Here is a 23,776-nt window from a genome sequence, read left to right as displayed (position 1 = left end):
GATTGTGGTCATTTTCATATTTTCCCATCACTGAGCACATACCGCCGAGTCATTCAATAAACTTTTGCTCTCCTAGCCCCTGAATTAGGCTCAAGGGTATGACAACATACAGTAACCGGCAGAGATAGCTGAAATGTTTTCTGGTGACTGTTTACGCCCGGGCCACAGCTGTTAGGGTGTGACAGTGTGAAAGAGGCTGTGGTTTACTGTAAAGAACTGATAAAGCTTGAGTCTGACACAAAGACACCTGCTGGGATGACGCAGAGGTTTGACAGCAAATTCGACACAACGCCAACATAGGAAATGCGTGTCCACAATAAATTACAAATCCTAAACTAGAACTTCTCCAGAATTGAAAATTTGTGCTTTCAAGAGAACTTTCTGTCATCACACCGTGACCCCTCATTCCATTTAGTGCTTTAGTTTTTTTTATCTTCTTAATAACTGTGTTATTAACCTGTAAAAAAGAAATAAAAATCTTGCTTAAACATTCAGTGATCATTTACACAACATTTTGACAAGGGATATTTGAGATATTGAGGTTTGAAGAAGCGTCGTCATTGTATCTTTGAGGAAAAGGAAAAAGGTCCACATCTCCATTATCTTTTAGAAAATAACAAGAGCAGTCAAACATTAAGGTATGTCAACTAAATGTCTTCGAGTTGCTCCTTAAAAGACAACTTACAGATGGAGAAATGTAATGCAATATACCAAAATATTATCAAGATTTAAGATCAATTCAGTGTCATCATTCCTTGATGCGACTTACAAAAGATAAATTAATGATAAATGATTAGATGAAAATTATTTCAGCTTTTCATATAAATGAAAAGATTTCAACTACTCTTGGCAGCAGATACTGATATATCTCTTTAGAGACAGCAGCAGGGGGAACAGGCAGGGTTTGAGTTATTTAGTCTTTTTTCATATCCTTTGGGTTCTGTGCTGAAACCTCACCTCGGTGATATGGCTGGCTGTAGGTTGGTGGCTAGTTTCCATCCCCTCTGCAGGAGACTCTCAGCTACTCCTTCTGTAAAAGTTTACATAAACTCGGCTGGAGAATTTAACCTGCTCAAGTCTCCAAATATTGAACAGAATAATGGAGTATTTCATTTTCAATATTTCTCTCATCGAACGTCGTTAAAAAGATTTCCTCTGTCCCACAGACATGTTTTGTCTCTGAACAAAGGCACCATTAGCGAATCGGTAAAAATGAGCAAAACATGTCTTTTTTTTTTTCCAAAAATGTAATCATTTATGTACAACAGCACACATTGGTATTTTTGTGTGATAACGATTCATGTTTTGTGTTGGTTTAGATTGACCAAAAAGAAAAAGAAGACTTATATCAGATTTCATTGCACATCCTTTTTACTACATCATTCTGGCTCATTTCTTGTAGCAACACCATAATGTATTGGTCTCATGTAAATTACTCAAAAATGATCACGAGAGTGCGCTCATGGATATGTTTTTTTATGGGAACAGACCAGTTTAAAGCTGTGTGCCACAGACAGGCTGGAAAAGTCAGCACCGAGACACAAATTAGTGCAATGTTGTTTGTGCTCTTTGTGTGGAATTTGTGAGGATTTCGAAGATTGGTGGCTTTTTTTTTGATAATTACTTTCTTTTTCATTTGATTCATTAACAGTTCTTCCTCCAAGTAGTCGAGTAGGACATTGCCTCATGTATGAATCCAGGAGAGATGGGTATTGTGAGTTTGGTGTTTTGCAAAGGTCAACATCAAGATGATGAGGACATGTTGATGTGTGTGAAACATCAACAGCAGTGTTGAGGCTGACATGTACCGACTGATCATTCTCCCACGTATCTTTGCTCTCTCTTTGCTTTCTCTGGTATGATGTGTCACACGTTGAAGAGCACTCTGAGCTGATGTGGGATTATTAAAAACTGGCAGCTGCTATTTTCTCTGTGGGTTGTTATCCCAAGAAAAGTGTGTAGTTTAAAGCAGAGTCGGCCATCATTTTCAATAAAAGTCATTTTATTGTTAAATTATATATATCCCAAGCGTGCCCTTAAATGTTTAGAAAATCACTCGATGATGACCAGTGTACTCAGAGGCTTGGAAGTTTCTAACCTTACTGAAAGCAACAAAGGAAGGCAAGGGAGCATTTTTTGGCAGGGGAACAAATTCTGAAACATTACAACAGATTGCTGTTGGGTTTGTGTCACAGCTCATGTTTTGTTAAATCTTGTTTTCAGGTCATTTGTTTTGTTTTCAGGTTTTTGTCATGTTTTTAGATTCGGTTCTTGCCACGTTTCTCCCCTGCCATCAGCTTCACTCACGTCACCTGTTTCATTGTCATCAGCTGCACGTCATTCACTAATCACTCCCTCCACAGCGTTTAGTCTCCTGGTTTCCTTTCATTCAATGCAGAATCCTCGCTAACCCATCAGAGAGTTAAGTCTGGTTATGCATCGTAGTCTTGTTCCTTTGTTTATTCATAGTAACTGTTATTCATATTCCTTGTTTCATTAGTTTTGCCACAGTTTGGTTTTTTGATAATCCGGCTCTGCCTTCTGTTTTTTTTGTTTTTTTTGTCCTTTGCCTTGTGGAATAAACCCCTTTTTGAATTCAAAGAACTGCATCTGGGTCCTACCTCTTCCACCGATCCTGACAGTTTGTTGTTATCTTGTTGCTATGCCAACACAGATGTTAAGGAGTGTCATTTTTTTGTGCAACTATCATCACATCCAAATGACACCTGTTGCTCTCTGGCGCCCTGCAGACTGAATCATATCACATACTGATTATTAATACTGATTACTAATACTATTTAGACATTTATTAAAACGACAAAAAGAATCGTATTTATTTCTCATCTATCCTACCGGGTCACATGTCTTTGTAGTGTATCATCTTCCCGGCTCAGCGTTCCCCTCTCAAATTGTCTTTTAGTCATCTTGCTGCAGAAAGCTCAGACTTGTGTATTTCTTGTAAAGGGTCAGAGGCGGTCTTGACCATTTCCCTTTTTCTGTAAAGCGATGTTGTTTTAAACCCTGAGTTAACCAGAGATGGATCTGAATGAGCGTATTTGGGGGCTGCCATTCGTCATACGTCCTGAAAGGGTTGTTTTCTCCCAGCCCTGTCACCTTTGATGAATCCCTGCTAAAGACTCCTCTATGGAAGGCACAGCCTGCATTTGCCTTGGCTCAGAGGTGCGGCATTTCCTTTCTCTCCCTCTGTTTTTTTTTTTTTTGGCAAGATACGTTTAACTGTGCCACAACCTTTGGTCCGTGAAGTGCATTAGTTAAGTTTGTGTTTGTTTGTGATGGGTGGACCACAGACGTTTTTTAGAATTGTTTTGGAAGAAATTAATTCTCCAAGTTACTATTTTAAAGTCGGCTACATGAACATTCTATGAATGTCAGTGTGCTCCTTGGGGATAAGGCTGCCTTTGCACTTGTTTATTTCCAGGAATAGAGTTAGTCAGACAGCACTTAATCGTCTCTGTAGCAACAAACCACCCAGAAGACTTTGTGGCTGGCTTTTAGGGACATTTGTAGATTTTTACATTTGTAATGGATATACCTAAATATGCTCTGGCAACTTTTGTAACTTTACAAAACTGATTAACAACACAGCCCATCAATCAAATTGAGCCCTTGTGTCACTTTATACTTTATCAGTAGATATGGCTTGGGACTATTATCATGCTGATGTTGCTAATGGTCAGGTTCTGAATCGGTTGCTTTTACGCTCATAGTTTACTCAGTGTAATCATACCACTAAACATCCCATTGTCGATGCTGCGCTACCAAAACTGGAACGAAGTGGGTTTTGAAGGATACATAAGTGGAATTGGGCAATAATAAATTACTGTAAACAACAGTTTTTGTAAAGCCACCTCAGCAGTTTGCCAACTGATTTCATCACTCTCACAGTGACTTCTCTACCGCCCCCTTTCTTTTCCTTCTAACTGTCTGCCTCGAGTGCCCATCCCCCCCATCCACCATTTCTTTTTAAGTTGATTTAGGGGTCAGTGATGTTCACTGAAATCCTAAACCATGTTCCAGATGGTGATGACAGACACTGGTTAACGCTCTTCACCTCTTCAACACCACCCCTGGTCTAATGTCTCAAATTTTCTGTACATTTTCGACAGCAGTTAGAACTCAGTCGATGGTAATTAATTAAATGTCCAAACCAATCCAAGCACATGCAACAGAAAGTTAGAGAAACTGACTTCTCACAGAGTGCTTGAGACCTTTTCTTTTGTTATGTTTTGATCTTGCTCATATCCTCTAGAGTAAATTATTGGATGTTAAGCATAATGAACATGCTGTTCACATAAAGGCCTGTTCAGTAATATCAGAACCTCTGAATCAAAAGTAAAGAATTTACAATATCTTCCAAAAAAACTTATGATGCTAGAATGAACATGTTTGATGCAAAAAGAAGAACAAAAGAAGAAACAAAAAAGAAAAAAAAAAAGCCTTGATGTAGTGAAATAAAAAAAACAAAACATAAACCTTAGACTCAATAATTGGGACACTTCACTAATATAAACTTTGACAGAAATGACAGCTATTGATGGATGCCAACTTCCATCCATCCATTTTACATACCTGCTTCTTGGGGGCAGGGAAAGCCTATTCCAGCTGCCAGTAGGCAGCTCATCTTATTGGGGGAGAGGCATTATACACCCTGGATAGGTCGCCAGTCCATCACATAGAGACAGGAGATAAACAACCATGCCCGCGCTCACTCACTCCAAGGGTAAATTTAGAATCATCAATTAACCTAACACGTTGGAGAAAGCCAGAGTAAGCGCAGAAAATCATGCAAACTCCACAGAGGAAGCCCCAGCTGAGAATTGTTCCGGGAACCTTCTTGCTGTGAGGTGACAGCTTTAAACCAACACCACTGTGCATTCCCACCCTCCATATGTTGCTCGAGGTCAGCCAGAAGCTTGTGAAATGTCTTGTTCTATTTTTTTTCACGATCTGCTCCAAACTTCAAACACCGCTGTTTAATTTCAGAGCCTCATCCTAGAAGGACCGTAGAAATAGTTTTCATAGGTTTACTGGTTGTCTTGTAGCCTTTGGAATTGGGATATCTTTTTTTAGATACAGGAGTTTGTGATTCTTTCAAAAAGATATCTTTTTTCTGCCACTTCTGTGAAAAATAAGCTCAAAACCATGAGCCAGTTTTTTAATGCTGTAGCACCTGGCGTTTCACTGGTCACTTTAGGTCATGCGAACACAGGTGATTCCACGTCGTCCATTATAAATAAACTGTTTATAGGAGGTGCATAATGGTCATTGGGATCTTTTCCAGTAGTTTGTGTTTCCAAAAAGATCCCCACAACATTGATCAGAAGGAATGAATCTTGTTAATGACATCATACTAACTTGTGAGCACCAAGCACCAAAAGCACCAAATATGATTTATAAATCATGATAACAATGGCCAACAGAATGCATAGTTCTGGAAATAAAACCAAAAAGCTTTATATGCAGCAAACCTACAACATTACTGTGGTCTCATCGCAGGATATAACTGGGTGGTAAGTTACAATGAATGCAGCATGCTGCCTATTTATAAGTAATACATTGTGATTCTTGCAAAAAAAGAAGGAACTGGAAGGCTGATCTGACAGATAATATGATGTTAAAAGATCCACAGCAGCTGTCCTGATTTTATAGGCATAATGAAGTCGATGCATTCCTGTGCAGTTCCACTTTGAGTTGAGCTTCAGTTAAGGTCAAAACCCCTGTGTCTTACTGCTTCACAGAGACACACAGACACACAACTCCCCCTCCACTCTACTGATAAATAATTATCCTTTTGTGTGATGTGGCTTTGCTCCAAGGCTGTGCATTTTATGAAAGCTACTTTTAGCAGAGCAATCCAAAATGGAAAAAAAATCAAAATAAATCTATCTTCACATTTTGAATTATAATTGTGATTTAATCTGTATATGAAACCCAGCGCTCTCGTTTGTTGAACATGTGCTGGGGGGGAAAAAAGAAAATCTTTCAGAAAATAAACACTTAAATGGGTTTGTAGAAATAAAGCTACCTTTGTCTTTATTTCTTTTTTGCAGCTTCTAACTGTTTGTTCACTTTCGTCATGTCTCGCGTTTATATTGTTGCTTCATCCAGTTAGTTACTCATTTTCAAACTGGAATATATTTCAGAAAAGGGATGAGTCAGAGGAGTCAGAAAACAACGTCTGATGATGAATGCCTGACCGAGGGGCACAGGTCAAAGGTGCAAAGATAACACAATTTGAAAAACATATTGTGTTATCTTGGACGTGTATGTTTGATTTTCATTCAGCTGTGTAGGTTTCCATTTTGTTCAGGTGATGCTGGAATTTTTTTTATTTTGCATCATACATATACATTTAATGGCCCTAAATGATCTGTGGAACCATAGACAACAAGACAATGAAGACTAATCTATTGCTACCATACTGTGACTCATGGACACACACACTCACACTCTCAGCCGAAGCAGCACTTAGACCTGAGAAAACAGTGAGGAGAAACACCCTCTAATGTAAGTGTGGCATTTGTCAAAATCTTCTCAGATGTGCTGTCTGTTTTGGCCGTGGCAAAACAAGAGTCATCCTCTTCTCAGCCTGTCTTGCTCCTCCCCCTGCTCAGAGTTATGCAGTATTTCAGCCTTCAGGAGAATAAGGAGAGCCAGACATTATAGAGACAGAGCAACCAGGCACTGTCAACCAGACCACAGACTCCCACTGAAATCCACTGTAGGTACCCTGGGAGCGTGAAATTTGGCATTCAGATTTCGTTCATCAGTCAGTTTATTTCTTTACTAACTCAATCACACGAGGCAGGAAAGATGAGTCCTAAAGTGCATTGTGCGCTCTTATGTTTGTTTCCGTAGAAGAGTTGGCTTCATGCTTGTTGTTTCCTCAGATTATTTTTTTAATTTTTTTTTTAAACCCTCTTAGGAATTCATAACTATCTGACTTTCTTTTTCCCCACCCGTGTCTTCTACTGGAGTACCATCACTTTTTGTTTGGACTGTCTTGAAGTGCATTCAGTAATGCTGACTGAACCGTATGGAGCCATGTCGATGGGGTCAGATGTTCGTGATCTGACCCTCTTACCTCCAGCGCCTCCTGTGCCATCCTTACCAGGAGCTGGAGGTGGTTGTGGGATGTCTGTTGGCGGTGGCCAGTGGACACAATTGCTGGACCTCCACCCTGGCTCTCCCTACAGCTCCCTGAACTCCCACCACTCCCTCATCAAGCAGGAGCCAGGCTGGGGGGCTGCTGACCCAATAGAGGATCCTCACTGTGGACTTGGGGCCTTCACTGTGCACTTCTCTGGCCAGTTTACAGGATCAGGCTGTCGGGTCGGCGCCTTTGGAGAGCCAACTGCAAGTCAAACAAGGATGTTTCCCAATGGAACCTACCTGCCCAGTTGTGTGGAAAGCCCCCCACCCAGGAACCAGGGTAAGACTGCATTACAAGACCCGTTTTAGTGTTCTCTCATTAGCTTTCTGGTGGAGCAACAAGACATAAAAAGCTGTCATCATCACTCGCCAAGTAAGACATCTTTAACAAGCCAGTGTCTCCACACTTCCCACTGAAAGTGTTCGCTATGTTGCTCCATGTTTAGCAGATGTCAGTTTTGTTGTGTCTGAGCAGGATGTTATGTGCTAAAGTTTGTCATTCTGAACCATAACTACTGTTGCAGCATCTGTATCCTAACCAGACACTCCTGGGTTCAGTTACACTCTGTTGCAATCAGATCGATGACAAACCTGTTTTATATATATATATATATATATATATAAAAATCACCTGAACAAATCTTGATATATCCCGTGAATTAAAAGTAGCAAGCTTTAAGTACTCTTACTGAACATGATGAAATTACCAAAAAGATATGCATTTTTGAGATTTGAGGTCTGTGTAATTTTACAGTAATTTTACAAAAGCTTTCCCTTTCTCTGACTCTGAGTCAGAAGGAGCTTCTTGACGACATTTGCTGTAATGAGTGACAAAATAACTTCCTCTGATGGAAAAAAGTGACACACACATGCAGACCCAAACTGGTTCACAATCTCTTTTGATTTGTGTTTAATTGAAATCTTGGAATTTGGCATCAAGTCTTTATTGTTTGAATTAGATTTCTATCTTCACTGTAAACATTTGTTTGCATCTGTTGGGTTTCATTACTTTGGAGGTTTAAACCTGTGTGCATGCTGAAGTGACTCAGTGTGCACAGCAGTGTTCTGTTTGCTCAATGGAAAGTGTTTTTGATGAAGCGATAAAAAGGAAAATGTATTTTTTTGCAAGCTGCCCTGATTTAAAGTGTGTGAGTAATTTTTTTAAGAAACTTTGCAACACCGCACTTGGGTCTGACTCCGGATATCACACACTGTTTGTGTGGATATAACAGAAACATTTCACAAGCTTTCGCAACGTGCTAATTTCCATCTAGCTTCTGTTTTAGCTTGCCTTATGTGAGATACCCTAAATTAATGGCAATTATTTGTTGCAACAACTGTATTCAAGTGGTGCTAGATATAAATCACTTGTCTTTTTTTAAGGAACATATTCCGCAGTAGCTCATTCTAAGTCTGTCTACTGTGTGTTTGCCAAATTTCTTTTTCCACGTGCCATAAATACTGCAACCACAAGGCCAAGGATAGATGGGGGGAAAAAGAATATGTTACAAGGAAAGAGGATTTTGTAGTATGATGAATGTGTCTCTGTGGTTACTCTGCCAGGCACTAAGAGCTACTATCAGGGGGGAAATAGATAACTGACCAGATACTGCAGACCGGAACCTTCCGAATGTTACTGTCAATTCATAAGATGGTGATCTGTAATGACTCAACCAGGCAAAATGGGAGTATCTTATTTCCATTGCCTCTCTTGTTGTTTTTCCCTCAGGTTTTGCACCGGTGGGCTTAGACAGCAACCCCAGCTATGGTCACACACCGCCTCACCACACCCCTCAGCTCTCCAGCCTGTCCTTCAAGCACGAGGACACTCTGTCACCGACAAACAACATAGGTAACTGTCTGCACCCTGACGGGTTTTCACCAAACTGATTCGCAGACTGGAAAACCTGCGTCTCAACAAGGTTATATAAGTAACCCATCGCTTTTCATCTCACAACAGTTTCGCTAAAATCCGTTTTCCTTCATCTCCTTCCATCTCTGTCTGTAAACACTTAATGACTTTGGAAATTACAACTTGAGGAAATAGCTTTATGTGACTCTGTTGGAATGTCAAAAACTGTCTGGGGACCAGTATACTATACGAACCTGAAAAGCACCAGTATTTCTCATTGACCCCTTGAAAGAGAGGAGCTGAGCGTGCCACTGAAATGAACCATAATTCATTTTACAAAAATATTCCACTGTGTATGTCTGCGTCCTAACAAAAACCGAGCATAAAATGGATGACAACATTTTTGGGGGATTTTTTTTTTTTTTAACATCCCGAGAAAGAAGATCTTGTTTTCATCTCATTTTTATTAGTTATTAGATATTTGTGGAACAGTGTTCTCATATAAACAAAATGAAAAGCTGCGTTTTGTACTGTGTGATAGGCAAATAAAGCATTCTGAATCTCAGCATGTAGAGCATGTTTTTTTTAAATAGTTTCTGGCATATTTTTCCCAATTCAGCGAAAAAAATATTGCAGACAATCTGATAATGTAAATAAACCGCAGCTGTTGCCCTATTTTGAAGCAACTTTTGTGTTTTTTTCTGTTCAGTTGACCAGCAGTATCCAGCACCTAATCCCATGTTTGGCTGTCATAATCCTTCAGAGCCTTGTCCGAGTAGCCAAGCTCTGCTACTGAGAAACTACAACAGGTACAATTACTTCTCCCTACATGCGTTTACTGCTCCTATATTTGACTCACTCAACCTTGAATCTCCCTTCAACAGAATTCCACTCATCCTCAGTGTTTTCAGACTCCTCACTGGTCAGTTATTGTCTGATTCTTTCCACTGACACCTCTCGCGGGTCATTTTTAGAGGTGTGAACTTTCTCTGATCCCACACTGAGCTCTGGATTCACCTCTACACTGCCTGGATCGTGAAACCTCGTTTGCTCCGAGGTTAAGTGCTGCCCACTGGTGCTCAGCAGGCCAAAACAAACACAGAGTGATCTACTGCTGATGTGTCCACCCTGAGGAAAAATTAGGAGAAAAGTACAAGACAAGTTCAGCAAAAGCGAGAGCTGCGTGAGGGGAGGGGAAGCTGGAAATCTGCTTATTCGAACATCTAAATGTGCCTTCAACTTGTTTCCATTTTGATGTAAAACATTTCAAACAGTAAATTAGAGTGACATTCTTGAAATGCCGGCTTGAGATGTTGTTGGAGAATAGGAACATTTGCAACCCAAATAGAGGGGCAGCAGTTGATAAGCGAAAGGAAGACTGTGCTGCTGTTAGAGCTGCAACTGGAAACACTCAAACAAACACAGTAATGTGCACACGCACGCACATGCTCATACACACAGTGTATATGTGTCAGATATCAGTGAGCTTTTCCACAGTTTAACATAGTTCAGAGCTGATTAGCGAGCCATCACGATCCTTCCCTCAAGGACTTCTTCAGAGAATGCTGTCCAGAATTCCCCCGAAACTGTTTCCCGCCATTAATGATGCCGAGGACAGGGTGATGTCATGCACTGGTCCAGAGTGTACTAGGCACGGAGACACCCCCACAGAGTCCACAATCACATGTTTAAGTATTTTCATTTTTGTGCTTATTTGTGTGTGTGTGGGCAGCAGTGTAATCTGCCAAGGTAAAAAATGGCCCCGTGCCGTGTTTTTTAATGAGGCCAGTGAGGAGTGTGGTGGGTGGACAGGATGTGTTAATAAGTGAACCATGTGGAGTTCCCCAGAATGTAACACCTTAAATCCCCCTTCAAGGGAAGAAGGAAAACAGCACAGAAAGATGGATGTTGCCTTTGAATTTCCAAATTGAAACAATGAATTAAAACAGTACAAACAAAAAACTTTATTTTTCCCTTAATCACTTCAAATTTTATTAGATGAATAAATGAATAGTTTTTTTTTATTTTGTGGGCCCAAGGAAAGTTACGTTCTTTTTCTTTATGCTTTACTCAGTGATAACCTGTACCAAATGGCATCTCAGCTAGAGTGTGTCACATGGAATCAAATGAACACCCTGGCGTCTTCTATGAAGAGGTGAACCTTTTTTTTTTATGTGTTTTTACTTTTCATTTTTTTAAATAACATGCTGTATTTTTCAGTTTTGACAAGTGTTTGTGTGATTGAGCTGCGCAGGAGGAGGAGGAGGAGGATTTGACCAGATGGCTGTTGGCCCTCTGCCTAGTGATAGCAGGGCAAGGAGACGAGCTTAAGCATGTTTACGTGTATGGTCTTGTACGCTTTTTGTGTTAAAAAGTTATTCGAGTTGAAGAACTTGGTACTTTCTGAATTTCCTTTTCTATCTGGATGTATAGGTGTGGTATGATGATATGTTTGAACGCTGATCAAACAACATACAGACTGCCATCATTTTCAGACTTTGTTTGGTGCACTAACACAAGCAAATTTTCCTTTTCCTCTCCCCAGTCTCTCAGTAACATCAACTTGAGCTAGTAAAACCATGTAACTAAATTTGTTCTCATTTTGGTAACGAGCTAGCTGCTCCTGTGGGATTCCATAAATCCAACTATGAAGCTGAGTGAGAAAATATATTTTGTTTCATGTTGTAATGTTAAAGTTAAGTAAGAACGACTTTCCAAGAGATCAAATCCTGTTTGTAAACCTGTTAATGTTCTGCCTGTGGTACCTTAACATTTATTCTGTGTTTTAAAGTCCCTCTCCACTTATTAACATGTCCATAAGGAGTTTTTAATTTGGTATATGGTATCACATGTTGCAAAATCAATCATCAATACCACAGCTGAGAATATCTGCTTTGAATATCCAGAGCAGCACATACATCCTCAGAAAGGCAAGGTCAGACTGCCTGTCCATTTTGAAGCAGACTTGAATTTGCATGCACCATGAAAAACTGATAAAACAAGAAGCAAGCGAGCAACGAGGAGAGGTCGGGAGGCAAGCTGACATTAGTTGGCTTGGCAAACTTTTCAGGAACCAAAATCCTGGTCATAAACTAGCCAGCTCTCGGTTGGGAGCTTGTGAAATGGCTCTTAATGGATAAACAGTGCCTTTCTAAGCCATAGAAAGTACATACATTACCGTTCTGATGCTTCCACTGGAATGTGATGTTGTATATTTTTGCTTCCTCTTCTTGAGAATCACTTTTTGGTTAAAAACATTTTACATCTGAATCATCTCAGTGTTGGAAGTTGCAACAGAGCACAGCATAAACATGGAAGGCCAGCGTCAGCAGATGGCAGGTGGAGATGTGGGCGGGGTTGATTAGCATATTCATAGATTGCAATGAGTAAAAGTATTTTCTTTTGTGGCAAAAAAATTGAAATGTACAATTCTGAAGAGCACGATGTAGATTAGTTTTTAAAGGGATTGATAACTGCCAGTGTGGGACTTTAATTAATGTGTAATCAAATCTTTGCTTGCCAGTGGCCATCCAACCAGCTATGACAACGACGCCACAGTCCCGGCCCCACCCCCACCCATGTTTGTCAGTGCCCAGTACCACATACACACTCATGGTGTCTTCAGAGGACTTCAGGTCAGCCAGATCATTCAAATGCATTCATTAACATGCAGTTTATGAGGAAATAACGCAAAAATCCGTCCACCCTCTGCCTTCCTCTTCTCTTTATCAAAGGATGTCAGACGGGTGCCTGGTATCGCTCCTCCAGGTACAAGGTCCTCAGAGGCCAGTGAGAAGCGTCCTTTTGTGTGTGTTTACCCTGGCTGCAACAAGAGATACTTCAAACTGTCACATCTGCAGATGCATGGTCGGAAACACACAGGTGAGATTGACAAGAAGATTTGAAAGATTTTAAGATATTGATTACGATGAGGAGGATGATGATGATACGGGATGATTATTTTGCAGGAGAAAAGCCTTACCAGTGTGATGTCACAGAATGTGGCCGCAGATTCTCTCGCTCAGACCAGTTAAAGAGACATCAACGCAGACACACAGGTATGATGTATCTGTATGTGGACTCCTCTGAGGACAGTGAGTCTATCATCTCTGTTTGGGTCTTTTTTTTCAATGCTCATTTTTGTGCCATATTTCTCAAGTAATTCACACAGGACAAGCCACTACCCCTAACTCAAGGCCCTTAGGGTTTTTCTAGATGTCACCAAATTAAGATGAATATTCTAGATGTCACTAAATCCTACACATGGCTGATTGAAAATACACTGGTAGAGGTAAATATTCCTCAGACTTTCCAGAATTCCATTCGACTGCCTTTTGGTGAATGGGCTGATTTCTTTTGGAGTGGACTGAGTTATCATTTCTTAATTCCAACCTGCTGCTTTGATTCTCTTTCCATCTCTTCTGTTTCTGTTGCCATTTTCTTTGAGATATTGTCCGTCATTAATGTATCAACGTATACTCAAATATTTTAATTTAGTCCAGTGCCCAAACAACACAAAATACAGATCGAAAAAATGCACAAAATGCTGATATCCAGTTAACATCAACTCATTTTTTAATTAATTTTAGTAAAGACGTCGTTATATTAAGATTCTTGATTTGTTTTTATAGCATGCTACATATAGGGGTTGATTGATCACTATGTGTGAATGTCCTAAATGATTTCAGACACTATAGGTGATTTGGGTAAAAATGTAGCCATGTTACAATGACACTTCCTCAGTTTACTACTCACATAAAGGAAGGATTTTCCCGAATATGTACACTCACACATATATATGTATGTACATATGTTTGTGTGCACATACATAGATGCTAATTATATAATCTGTCAAAATATCTACTAATTTGCAAAAATTCCAAGAACCAAAATCTGAACATTAGATTTAGAGCCAGATTTACAGTTAAAGTTCCAATATGATTCATTATTTCCTGTATTTAGCAGCTAACAACCACTTACTATGTGAAGACATAACAGTGTATTGATGTTCTTATCAAAGTTCACGGCCTTTCTCCTTCTGTGTGCACCTTATTTCCTGCTCTTAAGTTCCTTGCTTTCAGTATCCAGAATGCCTGTGCAAGTCTGTTTGTACACAAGAGGCTACGCCAAAGCAAGCAAAGTTTGTGCTTTTCCTCCACTGGATGAAGCGCTGTCTTTAGTTTTAAAAAGACTCCAAACAGAAGGGGGAAAACGCAATCTAAGTCCATATAACTTGTTTTTTCCCCGATATGGAGATGTATACTGTCTTTTTTTTTTTTGTTGCTCCAAGTTAGGTTTCACTTTTATCTTTTCTTCACTTTTATCTAATCTTCATTTGTAAGTCGCTTTGGATAAAAGCGTCTGCTAAATACATAAACATACATAAACATCTTTGAAGATAAAGTCTGCTGCTTCGGTGCCACATCCATGTTTTTTGGGTTACACATAACAGCATAACAAGCACCAGAAAAAAAAAACGATTTCATTGTGTTTTTAGGAACGCAACGCTCTATAAGTCAAGTTATGACCGATATATATCAAGAAACCCTGGTAATAGTACCACATACTGTAAATATAGAATAAAACTTGAGTATGTGATTACTAGAGTGTTACTGAAGTGATACAAATGAACCTGATAAAGGTCGGACACACTCAAATAAAGTAAGAACGTGAGCAGAAACTCCTCAGAGATTTGCATTGTAACATTGCATACATTTTACTTGAATATTAATGGATAAACGTGTTTATCGACACGAAATTTTCCAATCTTACATTGATTACGGTTAGTTTTTTTTTCTTTTTACTGCTTTTCTGAAATCTAATGTTTAGATATGCAAGTGAGGCAGCATCTAACTGAATGTTGTCACATTTGCACAATCATACAGTAATGGCAGTAGAATGAACACCTAAAGCTGTATTTTGTACAGATGCTTTCAACTGGTCTGAACGATGAATAAGATTGTACCGTCAAATTAGACGTAGGCCATACATATTTTGAAACTGTAAAACTCCAATAGTGATATTCATATGGCAGCTACAGCTGCTTATACTTGTGCACTTCAATTATTGACCCCCCCCAACATCATCTCTGTGTAGGAGTGAAGCCCTTCCAGTGTGAGACGTGTCAGAGAAAGTTTTCACGGTCAGATCATCTTAAGACACACACTCGGACTCATACAGGTAAAACAAGTGCGTATACCTTTTTTCTTCCTCTCCATCCGTCTCCCAGTTGAATTTTTATGATTAACTTTAATTCAAGTCCAAGCATGACGTAAGCTTTTATTCTAAAGCAATGCCTCTTCTTGTTTTTTCCTCGTTTGTCCCCTTCCTTGTCAGGTGAGAAGCCTTTTACCTGCCGCTGGTCCAACTGTCAGAAGAAGTTTGCCCGCTCTGACGAGCTGGTGCGCCACCACAGCATGCACCAGAGGAACCTGACCAAGCTGCAGCCTGCCATCTGAGCAGTGAGAGGAGGAGGAGGAGGATGAAGAGGAAGGTGACAATATGTTGTGCCAGCTAGTAGAGAAAGATGCCTGGAGCCTGGTCAGCAGTTATGGTGCCTTGCCAGACTCGCTGAAGTGGTGAAAACAGCTGATGCCTTACTCAGTCAGACAGATGATGTCAGGAGAACAGACTCACTAAAGACCCATGGGATACTCAAAAAGCACCTCAGCCAGCACTCATTATGATTATGAGACACTAGAGCTCAGACTTTGAGAGGGTAGAATACCACAGTGATTTTGAGCCAAAAAGAGATTCTTTTTTTATTTTTTATCTAAGATGAGGAAAACGTTGATATACTATTTTGAGTATTTTGTACACTTGCACTGGCTTCCTTTTTATTGTTATAATTGCCTCACTTTGAAATTTTGCTGGACCTTGCAAACTGGATTTAGGAAATTGACAATATGTCATTTTTTGTCCATTAAGTTAAGATTTTGTTTTTGCTTTCAGAAATGTCAGCTTTTTTTATATTCTTAAAATACAAATACTCATCAAACTGCTTTGTATATATGTGGTGTGTTTGCTTACCATTAAAGACATTCCTTTGGTATTTTTATGTTCATGTTAGTTTATCACATCTTTATTCACGTCTTTGTCAAGCGTAAAAAGAGTATGCTAGTGTGGCTGAGAGACAAAAGAGGCGTGGGTGTTGTCAGGTTAAGAGGCCACCTATAAGAGATGGTGTATAAGGGGGGTAACAGACAGTAAAACAGCAACCCACTGTGACTCTGACAGGGTGCAGGTCTCGCCCTCTTAAATCTTGGACACACATCTTCATAACCAAGAACATCTGGAGCCCAATAAATCTCATTAGAAAAGACACATACCACAGTGTCAGCAGGCTGTACTCCACTGGCTGTGGCCACTCTTAGCTCAGAGTGGGCCCTAAAATACAGACACACACACACTCATGCATGCACTTATGTTACTATTATAAATCAAAGCCTCCAATTTCCAGTGGAACTTTACATCATTGAGCCACATGGTGGCACTGTCAGCCTGTTAGGTCCAGCAGATGGGAAGAGCTGCGAGGGCCAGAGCGTGACTCATATACTGCTTATACTTCTCCTTGTCAGCTCAAGCCCTTACCAGTATTGGGTTTCCACAATATATATGGTAATGTAAATGAAAGTGAGAAACAAGAGGGCGTATTCAGAGTACGGCTGGGCCCATCAAATATAAATGATGTGGATGGACTTCTGCGTATGCTCGTGTGCAAGTCCATAAGAGATGAGATGATTCAGCTACTGCAGGTATGTTAATAAAATATGAGTCAGTGTGGGCTGAATGAGCTGTTCCGTAGCTCTGTGGGCTAATTTTGACATACAACTGGAAAAGAAATGTAAACACTCACACATACAAGCTTGGTATCTTTATAGTGATGCTTTAAAGTTTGTGAACTTTAACATTTTCTGGACGAATATTACCTTAAACATCTTCCTGCAATCCGAAAACCTGAAAAAGAGACAAAAAAATGGATAATTTATTTTACTATATCTGTAAATGGCAGAAAAAAGTGGAACTCGGGGATTAGTAAAAAAGTCAAATTAAAATCGGATTTTTTTTAATTCATAGGATGAAAATTTGGTGCGAGTGGATAGCGTATGTGTCATGAAATAAACAAAGAACACTTCTGAAGACCTCAGAGAAAGAGGCATTGATGCTCATTAGGCTGAAAAAGATTACAAAAATATTTCTAATCAGTTGGATTCCATCAGTCAAGTCAGACACATTGTGTACAAATGGAAGAAATTTCAAGATCATTGTTACCCTCGGCAGGAGTGGTCGACTTTCACACTGACTAATGTTCATGAGTCAGAAGAACACAAACAACTTTGAAGGGTGGCAAACAGAACTGTAAGGACAAGCCAGGAGGCTTCTGAAAAAACATTCTGTGGATAGAAGAGATAAGACCATATTGAACTTTCTGCTTTAGAATTACAGGGCGATGTTTGAAGAAAGGAAATAACTGCACTGCAAAAACAATGTCACAAACATGCACAATCATTTAGCATTTACCACTTATTTTTTCCTTCTTTTTTGTGGTTTCTTGCTTATAGTTTGGTGATAGTGGTAGTTTTGTTTTGTCCCTAAGGAAAACAACATTTTAGCACGCTTTTATGCTAGTATATGGTTGTATTGACAAATAAATTCTCTTGAGTCTGGAGCCTTGGGGAAGTGGGAGTGCCATGGCTGGGGCCTGTTTTGCTGCATCTGAACCAGGGCAGCTCGCCATCAACACAAGTGGTTCTACCGCATTATAATTAAAAAACGAATGACAGTAATGTTTTGGATCGGTCAAGTCAAGGCCCTGACCTAAATCCATTGGAAAAGTCACAAGTGGACCTGAAGTGAGCAGTTCATGTGGGGAAACCCTCCAACATCCCAGAGCTGAGGCTGTTCTGTTCAGAGGAATAGGCTGCAACTCCTCCAAGCTCCTTGCTCCCTGCACAAGGAGGTCACTAAGAAGAGTAAAAGCAAAGGTTTGCATACTTTTGTGCCAAACAAATATGTAGTATTGGATCATTTTACTAAATAAGATAATGACCAAGTAGCCATCTAATCTAGTTTTGAAAAAAAAGAAAAAAGAACAGAAGCCAAGGCTTGTATTTTTTCCAGATATATAGAAAAATGAGGGCTGAAGTGCTATGAAACTTCGAAGCAGTACTGTAGCTGCTGGATAGTAAACACAAGCACACTTACAGTACAGCATGCGCTTATATTTGCACCTGCACTTCTTCTTTCATTTCCCCTGCACTCCTTTACACTTGCCGAGCTAACAAAGATTAAAATACCTTTCTCCCATTTCAGGGTCACAGACGGCTCATTTCAAGCAGTGATTCAGGTTGTTTTCCAATCCACATAATGGCTGTGAGGTGCTATCTCTGTGATGTTCAGTTTTTTTCCCCTGCTTCTTAATCCAATGCACTTTGATTAGGAAAGGCTTCTCTTTGTTCTCTCTCTGCAGGGGCGTTGGGAAGCAGGGGAAGATCAGAGGGACAGCGGAGTTGAACATTTTACTCACTTCAGTTCACTCTTAATAAGAGACTGCAAAGGCAGCGAGGAGTGTGCGAACCTGATGCTTTAAACATCCACAGTCATTTATACCATCATTATCACACACATTCAAAATGAGACGAACCTCAACTCTACGCTGAGCCACCTCATTCACTACATTCTCTTATGAATGAGAACATTTTGAAGAGAACATTGTAGGAAGTTGTGTTGTTATCCACGAGGACCGCAAATGTGTTGTGTTGTCTATCGCCTCCTTTCAAACGTTGCCTCTTATCTGAATGCATGAACATATACACACACAAACGTGGACTTGCACACACACACGCCACCAGATGCCCCCTCAGCTGTAGTGCTGGCTGTTTGCCTTTAAGGGGTGTCAGCGTGGGTAATCTCAGGTGACGTACACCTGGTAATGCACTATCGCAGACATCTGTAGGACAGCAGGCCTGCTAGCTTCATAGCTTCCACATCCAAAGCCCTGTAAAGGTTCCTGTTTGAATGAAATGTGATTTAAGTTTGCTCTCATAATAAAACAAGCTTAGTTTAATTCTGTATAAGCAACTTTGAACAAAGATGATCATCAAATATATATATATATATTTTTTTTAATATCACTTGGTCTGTGAAAGGAATCATATCAATGATCTCTATGTCACACAATAAATTCCAAGGTGCATCCAGCATCAGCATCCAGTTCTTGTTGTGATTCTTTGGGCCAAGAAAAGACGTTCTTTAACCCCTGGGAACTGGAAAGGTCAGTGCACATGTAGCACACATACAGGCCTCTGTGAGCCCCAGGGGACTGTTAACAAGGTCAAGGCCCCAGAGAGGAAACTTGACAGAATTACAAGGAGGCCCGCATGCAAAAACAATGCTGCACCAACAGGAGGCGCTGTCAAGGACTGTTTGTGTGTTCAGCGAAGCATGCTTTTAGTTGTATTCCCAGACAGCATTCATCCTCGCCTCGGGCTAGCTCTCTTGTGCAGAACTGTCGCTTTGCAGTCTGAGGGGCCTTGGGGTTCTTGGGGGGATTCCCTGTGGTATAACAGGGAGCCTTAGGGGTTCCAGTGTGTAGGGGCTTTGGGAATGCAGGGGCCTTGGGGGCCTGGAGCTCAGATGGGGCCTACAGGGTAAACTTTCTCACTCAGGGAGCAGAGATGGAGCAGATACAGAAAGACAGCAAGGGGAAAACACCTTCAGAGGAGGCTGTCAGATATAAAGGCAGCAGCCGGAAAGATCCCATGAGGGTACACAGGCGCATAAACATAAAACACGCACAGACGTACGCTCTAACCCAAAAGCAAAATGTGGAGACACATTTCCCTCTCTCTTCAAACATTGTGTCTTTCATCCTCTCCTGTTTTCCCCTTCCTGCTGTCTCCTCTATTCCACAGCAAGATATTAATTCCTAACAGGATTAGATGTGCCTCCATCATGTGAGATACAAGATCACAAACCAACTCAGTCTCCCTGGGGAGCAGTGGGATGGGAAAGGTCTCGTCTACCCATTCCTCCCCTCCATTCCAAAGGTATCCAGATGCTGAAACATGAGGAAAGAGAACCCGAGAAACAAGAGAAACATTGACAAATGGAGTGAAAGGGACATTTTGTCCAAAGATATAATATCTTCCTGGGATAGCATCATCTCCATCCTCAGTGTCATGAACTCCAAACAATTTAACTGTGGGCAATTCCGCCTGTCTTTTAATTAAAACTTGAAAAGTTTCTGACTTTGTAAATCATATGAAAGATGCAGTAGCCTTTCGGAATGAGCGAATGATGGAAGCAGCCATGTAAAAGCTGATTCAGAATCATCCTGACCTCAACCCAAAAGTCCCCCATTTCTCAAGAGGCAGTTACAATTAGGTACCAACTCACTTGTTTTATGGCTCCTAAATTTAAATCTACCGCTCTTTAAAGCCTTCTGTCTAATTGTGTAGCCATTAATAGACCATTCTTTATCTACAGTGTTGATATAGCCTAAAAACTCATTATGATAGACGAGCAGAAAGTACAGTTCTTAAAAAAAAAAGAGGCAAGGATGAAGCACAGTTCTGTGTCACCACCACTAGGAGGAGTAAAGTCCCGTGAAGGGAGTGAAGAAGGAAACCCTCTCTCTCTGACATAACATAAAAGATTGATGCGTTCCTTCAAGCTTCGTTGTACAGGAGTAGAAACATGCAAGGCACTGAATTAGCCTACATTCGCATGACATGCACATACAACCATAAGACTTGCATAAACGCAGGAGGTAGGCTGCGCATCATCAGGGCTGCATTTTAGAAGGAAAGTTCACACAAATGCAACTAATATTTCCCTTACTGCCAGGAGAAAGGTGGGAATAGTCACACTTATTTACACACATAATTGTCAGGTTATATTATTACCATTACTTATTAATCAATCATATTCAAACATCTTAAATGCTGGAGGTATTTCGTTGTGTGATTTAAACAGGAATGCAGATGATTTGATGTTCAAGTGTATATCGTATAATGAGAATGGATCATTTCTGATAAGTTCAATAGAAAGATTTTTGCAGTGTAAAGTCAAATATTGTGTCCATGAAACTTTAAATCTTCTGACAGCATTTATGTGGCGCCATACTGCGGTTTTCGCAATAAATCTGTAATTTGTCCTTCAAGAAGAAATAGAAGGAATATAAAATATCCCTTGAGCTGTCATGTTAAAGCGAAGCATCAAAGTCTGAACGCCTCAATAATGAACAAAAACTGTACTTTTTTGCTGTTCTGCATTTTATCATACAGTGGGGGGAAAGTTTGTTACAGAAGCCTCAGCAAAGGGTGGATTATATGTCCCAAAGATCATTGCACGTAATACCAAGGGTAGAAGGAACAAACAAAAGAGATAAAAAGACAAAGACAAGGAAGCGTATAATTGGGTGAAAAATAGGGCTTAATGATGGTAGGAGTCAGAGAAGAAGCAGGGGATCTGAGGGGGGAACCGGGTGGACTGAGTAGCTTTTTAATGCAGGCTGTTGAATCGTAGCAGTCATTTAGGCTTTGCTGCTGTTAATTACTGATAAGACTACAGAAGTGCACAATGAGAAGGAGATTGTTGGTGGACGAGACAAAGTGAAAATGATTCTGGACGTTTGTTGTATGCTACACTTTATGACCCTCCTCTCCCACTGTCTCCAGCCTGTCTTCACCCGCAGGGCTCATTATTATCAGAGGAGAGGGCCTGATCTACGCAGACACTCATATGAGAGCCGTCTGAAGGCATTACTGTGCACACACTCCCCCAGTGTGAATGATTAGGACCCTTGCATAAACAAGGGGGGCAGACTGTTAAATATGGACACGAGGCTGCTTTTCCATGTGCCCCATATTCTTTAGGCAAACACACATTTGGTTCGTTTACATCTCTATGCACCACTAACACTCATCCACCTTCACTCACACATTGACTCTGACACACAGATGCACCATGACACATGACAAACCACATATACCGTCTGGAGGAAGCGCATTGAGCGATTTAGTGTTTCTTCGGCCTCCCAATTATTCAAATGTAGGAAACAAGACTGACCCTGCATGCTTGAACAAGGCAATAGAGCAACCATTATCTAATGGAGAACAAAAATAACTACTAGTGTCAGCGAACACCTCCACCCTGAATGCTCCCCAGACCTTACCTATTTTGTCAGATGGACAAAGAAGGAATTCATCTGAGAATAGATATGTGTTCTTGGATAACGCTGTAAAAGTGGAGCCATGGCCGACTTTGGTAACTCTACAAAATCAATGGAATAGTCTTTGTTATCGCTACATCTCGCACATGCAAAGTCATGTAAATCTGGAGGATGTCAAATAATCTGAATGAGTAAAAATGTCAACCCTGACAGATATTTGAAAGAGTGGCTCTTCAAGCCTTTTTTGGATTGAATTTAAAAGCAGTTCTACGTTCTAACGGAATAACACAGTCCATTCATACATACATTGCCCTGTTCCTTTGTTCCTAATGGGCTTTATCACATTGGTCCCGCTTGACTTGTCTTGCTAACTGGCACACACATATATCCATAAGTTCCACATGAACAAGCAGAGAGGACAGGCTGGGTGGCAGAGCAGCTTTCTCAGTTACATCTGAGAGTTTTACTGCAACAGCCAGCAGCAACGAGAAGTCATCTTAACTCCATCTATGTGTTGTGTGTAAACTGAAATTAGTCCCGAGGAGTGTTAGCAGCGTTCACTTCTTCCTAATGTTAAATGACTCAAAAGTTGAGTGGAGACTTTCACGTTTGAAAGGACCATATAAGCTTCCTGCAGTATACCCATACGAAAATGCATGCGGCACACACACACATTTTTACAGTAAATATTAGGATGATGCACCTAAAGAGTAAAGAAATGAACAACGAGGCAAAGAAAATCCTTTTACAGCGAGTAAACGCGAGATTTGGTCAGAGTATTAACAGCAGTTATTTGGGAGGGAATTTGAGAGAAACTACCAGTCTGGAAAGAATTGAACGAGTAAAGAACTATGATTTGTAGGCTGGAGTCCAGCTGTTGAACACCAGCATTTACTTCTGCCCAAGGACTCTTATGGTAGGAAAAGTAAGACATTCGGGCACTATATCATCTTGTCAAGAGGACTGTATAAACTAGTTAATGAAAACATGTAGTTAATTAGATGATCCTGTTGTTTTTGTGCTTTGTAAGAACAACTGTTGCATTTGAATGCTTTGAAGAGCAGAATTTAAGGCTATGCTATTGATTTAATATCATAGTAAGGTGTTAAGTAAGCAAGACAATAGTTCAGCACAGTTTATGTGCTGAACTAGCACATAAACCTTATCTAGTTAAATGATACAACTGATACAATAAAGATACAGACTGGTGCACTTTTAAAGATTAAATATACAGTAATGAACAGTATTTTGACAGTATTTCACACAAACACTCTTATAGCACCTCTTATCATATGCTCAGTGTAGTATCTTGACCAAGGACTCTTCAATATATATATATATGGAGGAGCTTGGGATCACACCTCTGACTATCAAGTTAGTGGATGACCTACGTATCTGCTGATCAAGCATATCATCAGCGGATGGAATTTACAAATCCTTAAAATTTACCATAGTTCATCATTGTCAACATATAAAATATGGTCTAATTTCAATATGTACAGGTTGAAAATGCAGAAAAACACATAATCAGAAACATGGCTGACTGGAAAATAATCACCAGTGAAGCCAACAGGCAC

The 23,776-nt window shown here is 40.2% G+C and overlaps 1 protein-coding gene across 4 annotated transcripts; it reads left to right on the top strand.

Moving 5' to 3' along the window:
* Positions 1-6,694: 6,694 nt before the first annotated feature.
* Positions 6,695-15,986, top strand: wt1b (WT1 transcription factor b). Of its 4 annotated transcripts, none has more exons than XM_072381240.1 (9): positions 6,695-7,453; positions 8,903-9,025; positions 9,735-9,834; positions 11,100-11,180; positions 12,549-12,660; positions 12,760-12,907; positions 12,994-13,083; positions 15,122-15,205; positions 15,362-15,986. In XM_072381240.1, the coding sequence occupies exons 1-9, from the start codon at positions 7,042-7,044 to the stop codon at positions 15,481-15,483; spliced, it is 1,272 nt and encodes a 423-aa protein (XP_072237341.1). In that variant the 5' UTR covers positions 6,695-7,041; the 3' UTR covers positions 15,484-15,986. The 4 variants fall into 4 exon arrangements, with proteins under 4 accessions (XP_072237341.1, XP_072237340.1, XP_072237339.1 ...); XM_072381239.1 differs by having other exon boundaries at positions 15,122-15,214; XM_072381238.1 differs by lacking the exon at positions 11,100-11,180.
* Positions 15,987-23,776: the final 7,790 nt, after the last annotated feature.

The sequence above is a fragment of the Leuresthes tenuis genome, unplaced genomic scaffold (genome assembly GCF_036924035.1).
Source record: "Leuresthes tenuis unplaced genomic scaffold, fLeuTen1.0.hap1 SCAF_2, whole genome shotgun sequence".
Lineage (NCBI taxonomy): Eukaryota > Metazoa > Chordata > Actinopteri > Atheriniformes > Atherinopsidae > Leuresthes > Leuresthes tenuis.
This window is presented reverse-complemented; position numbering and strand designations above follow the sequence as displayed.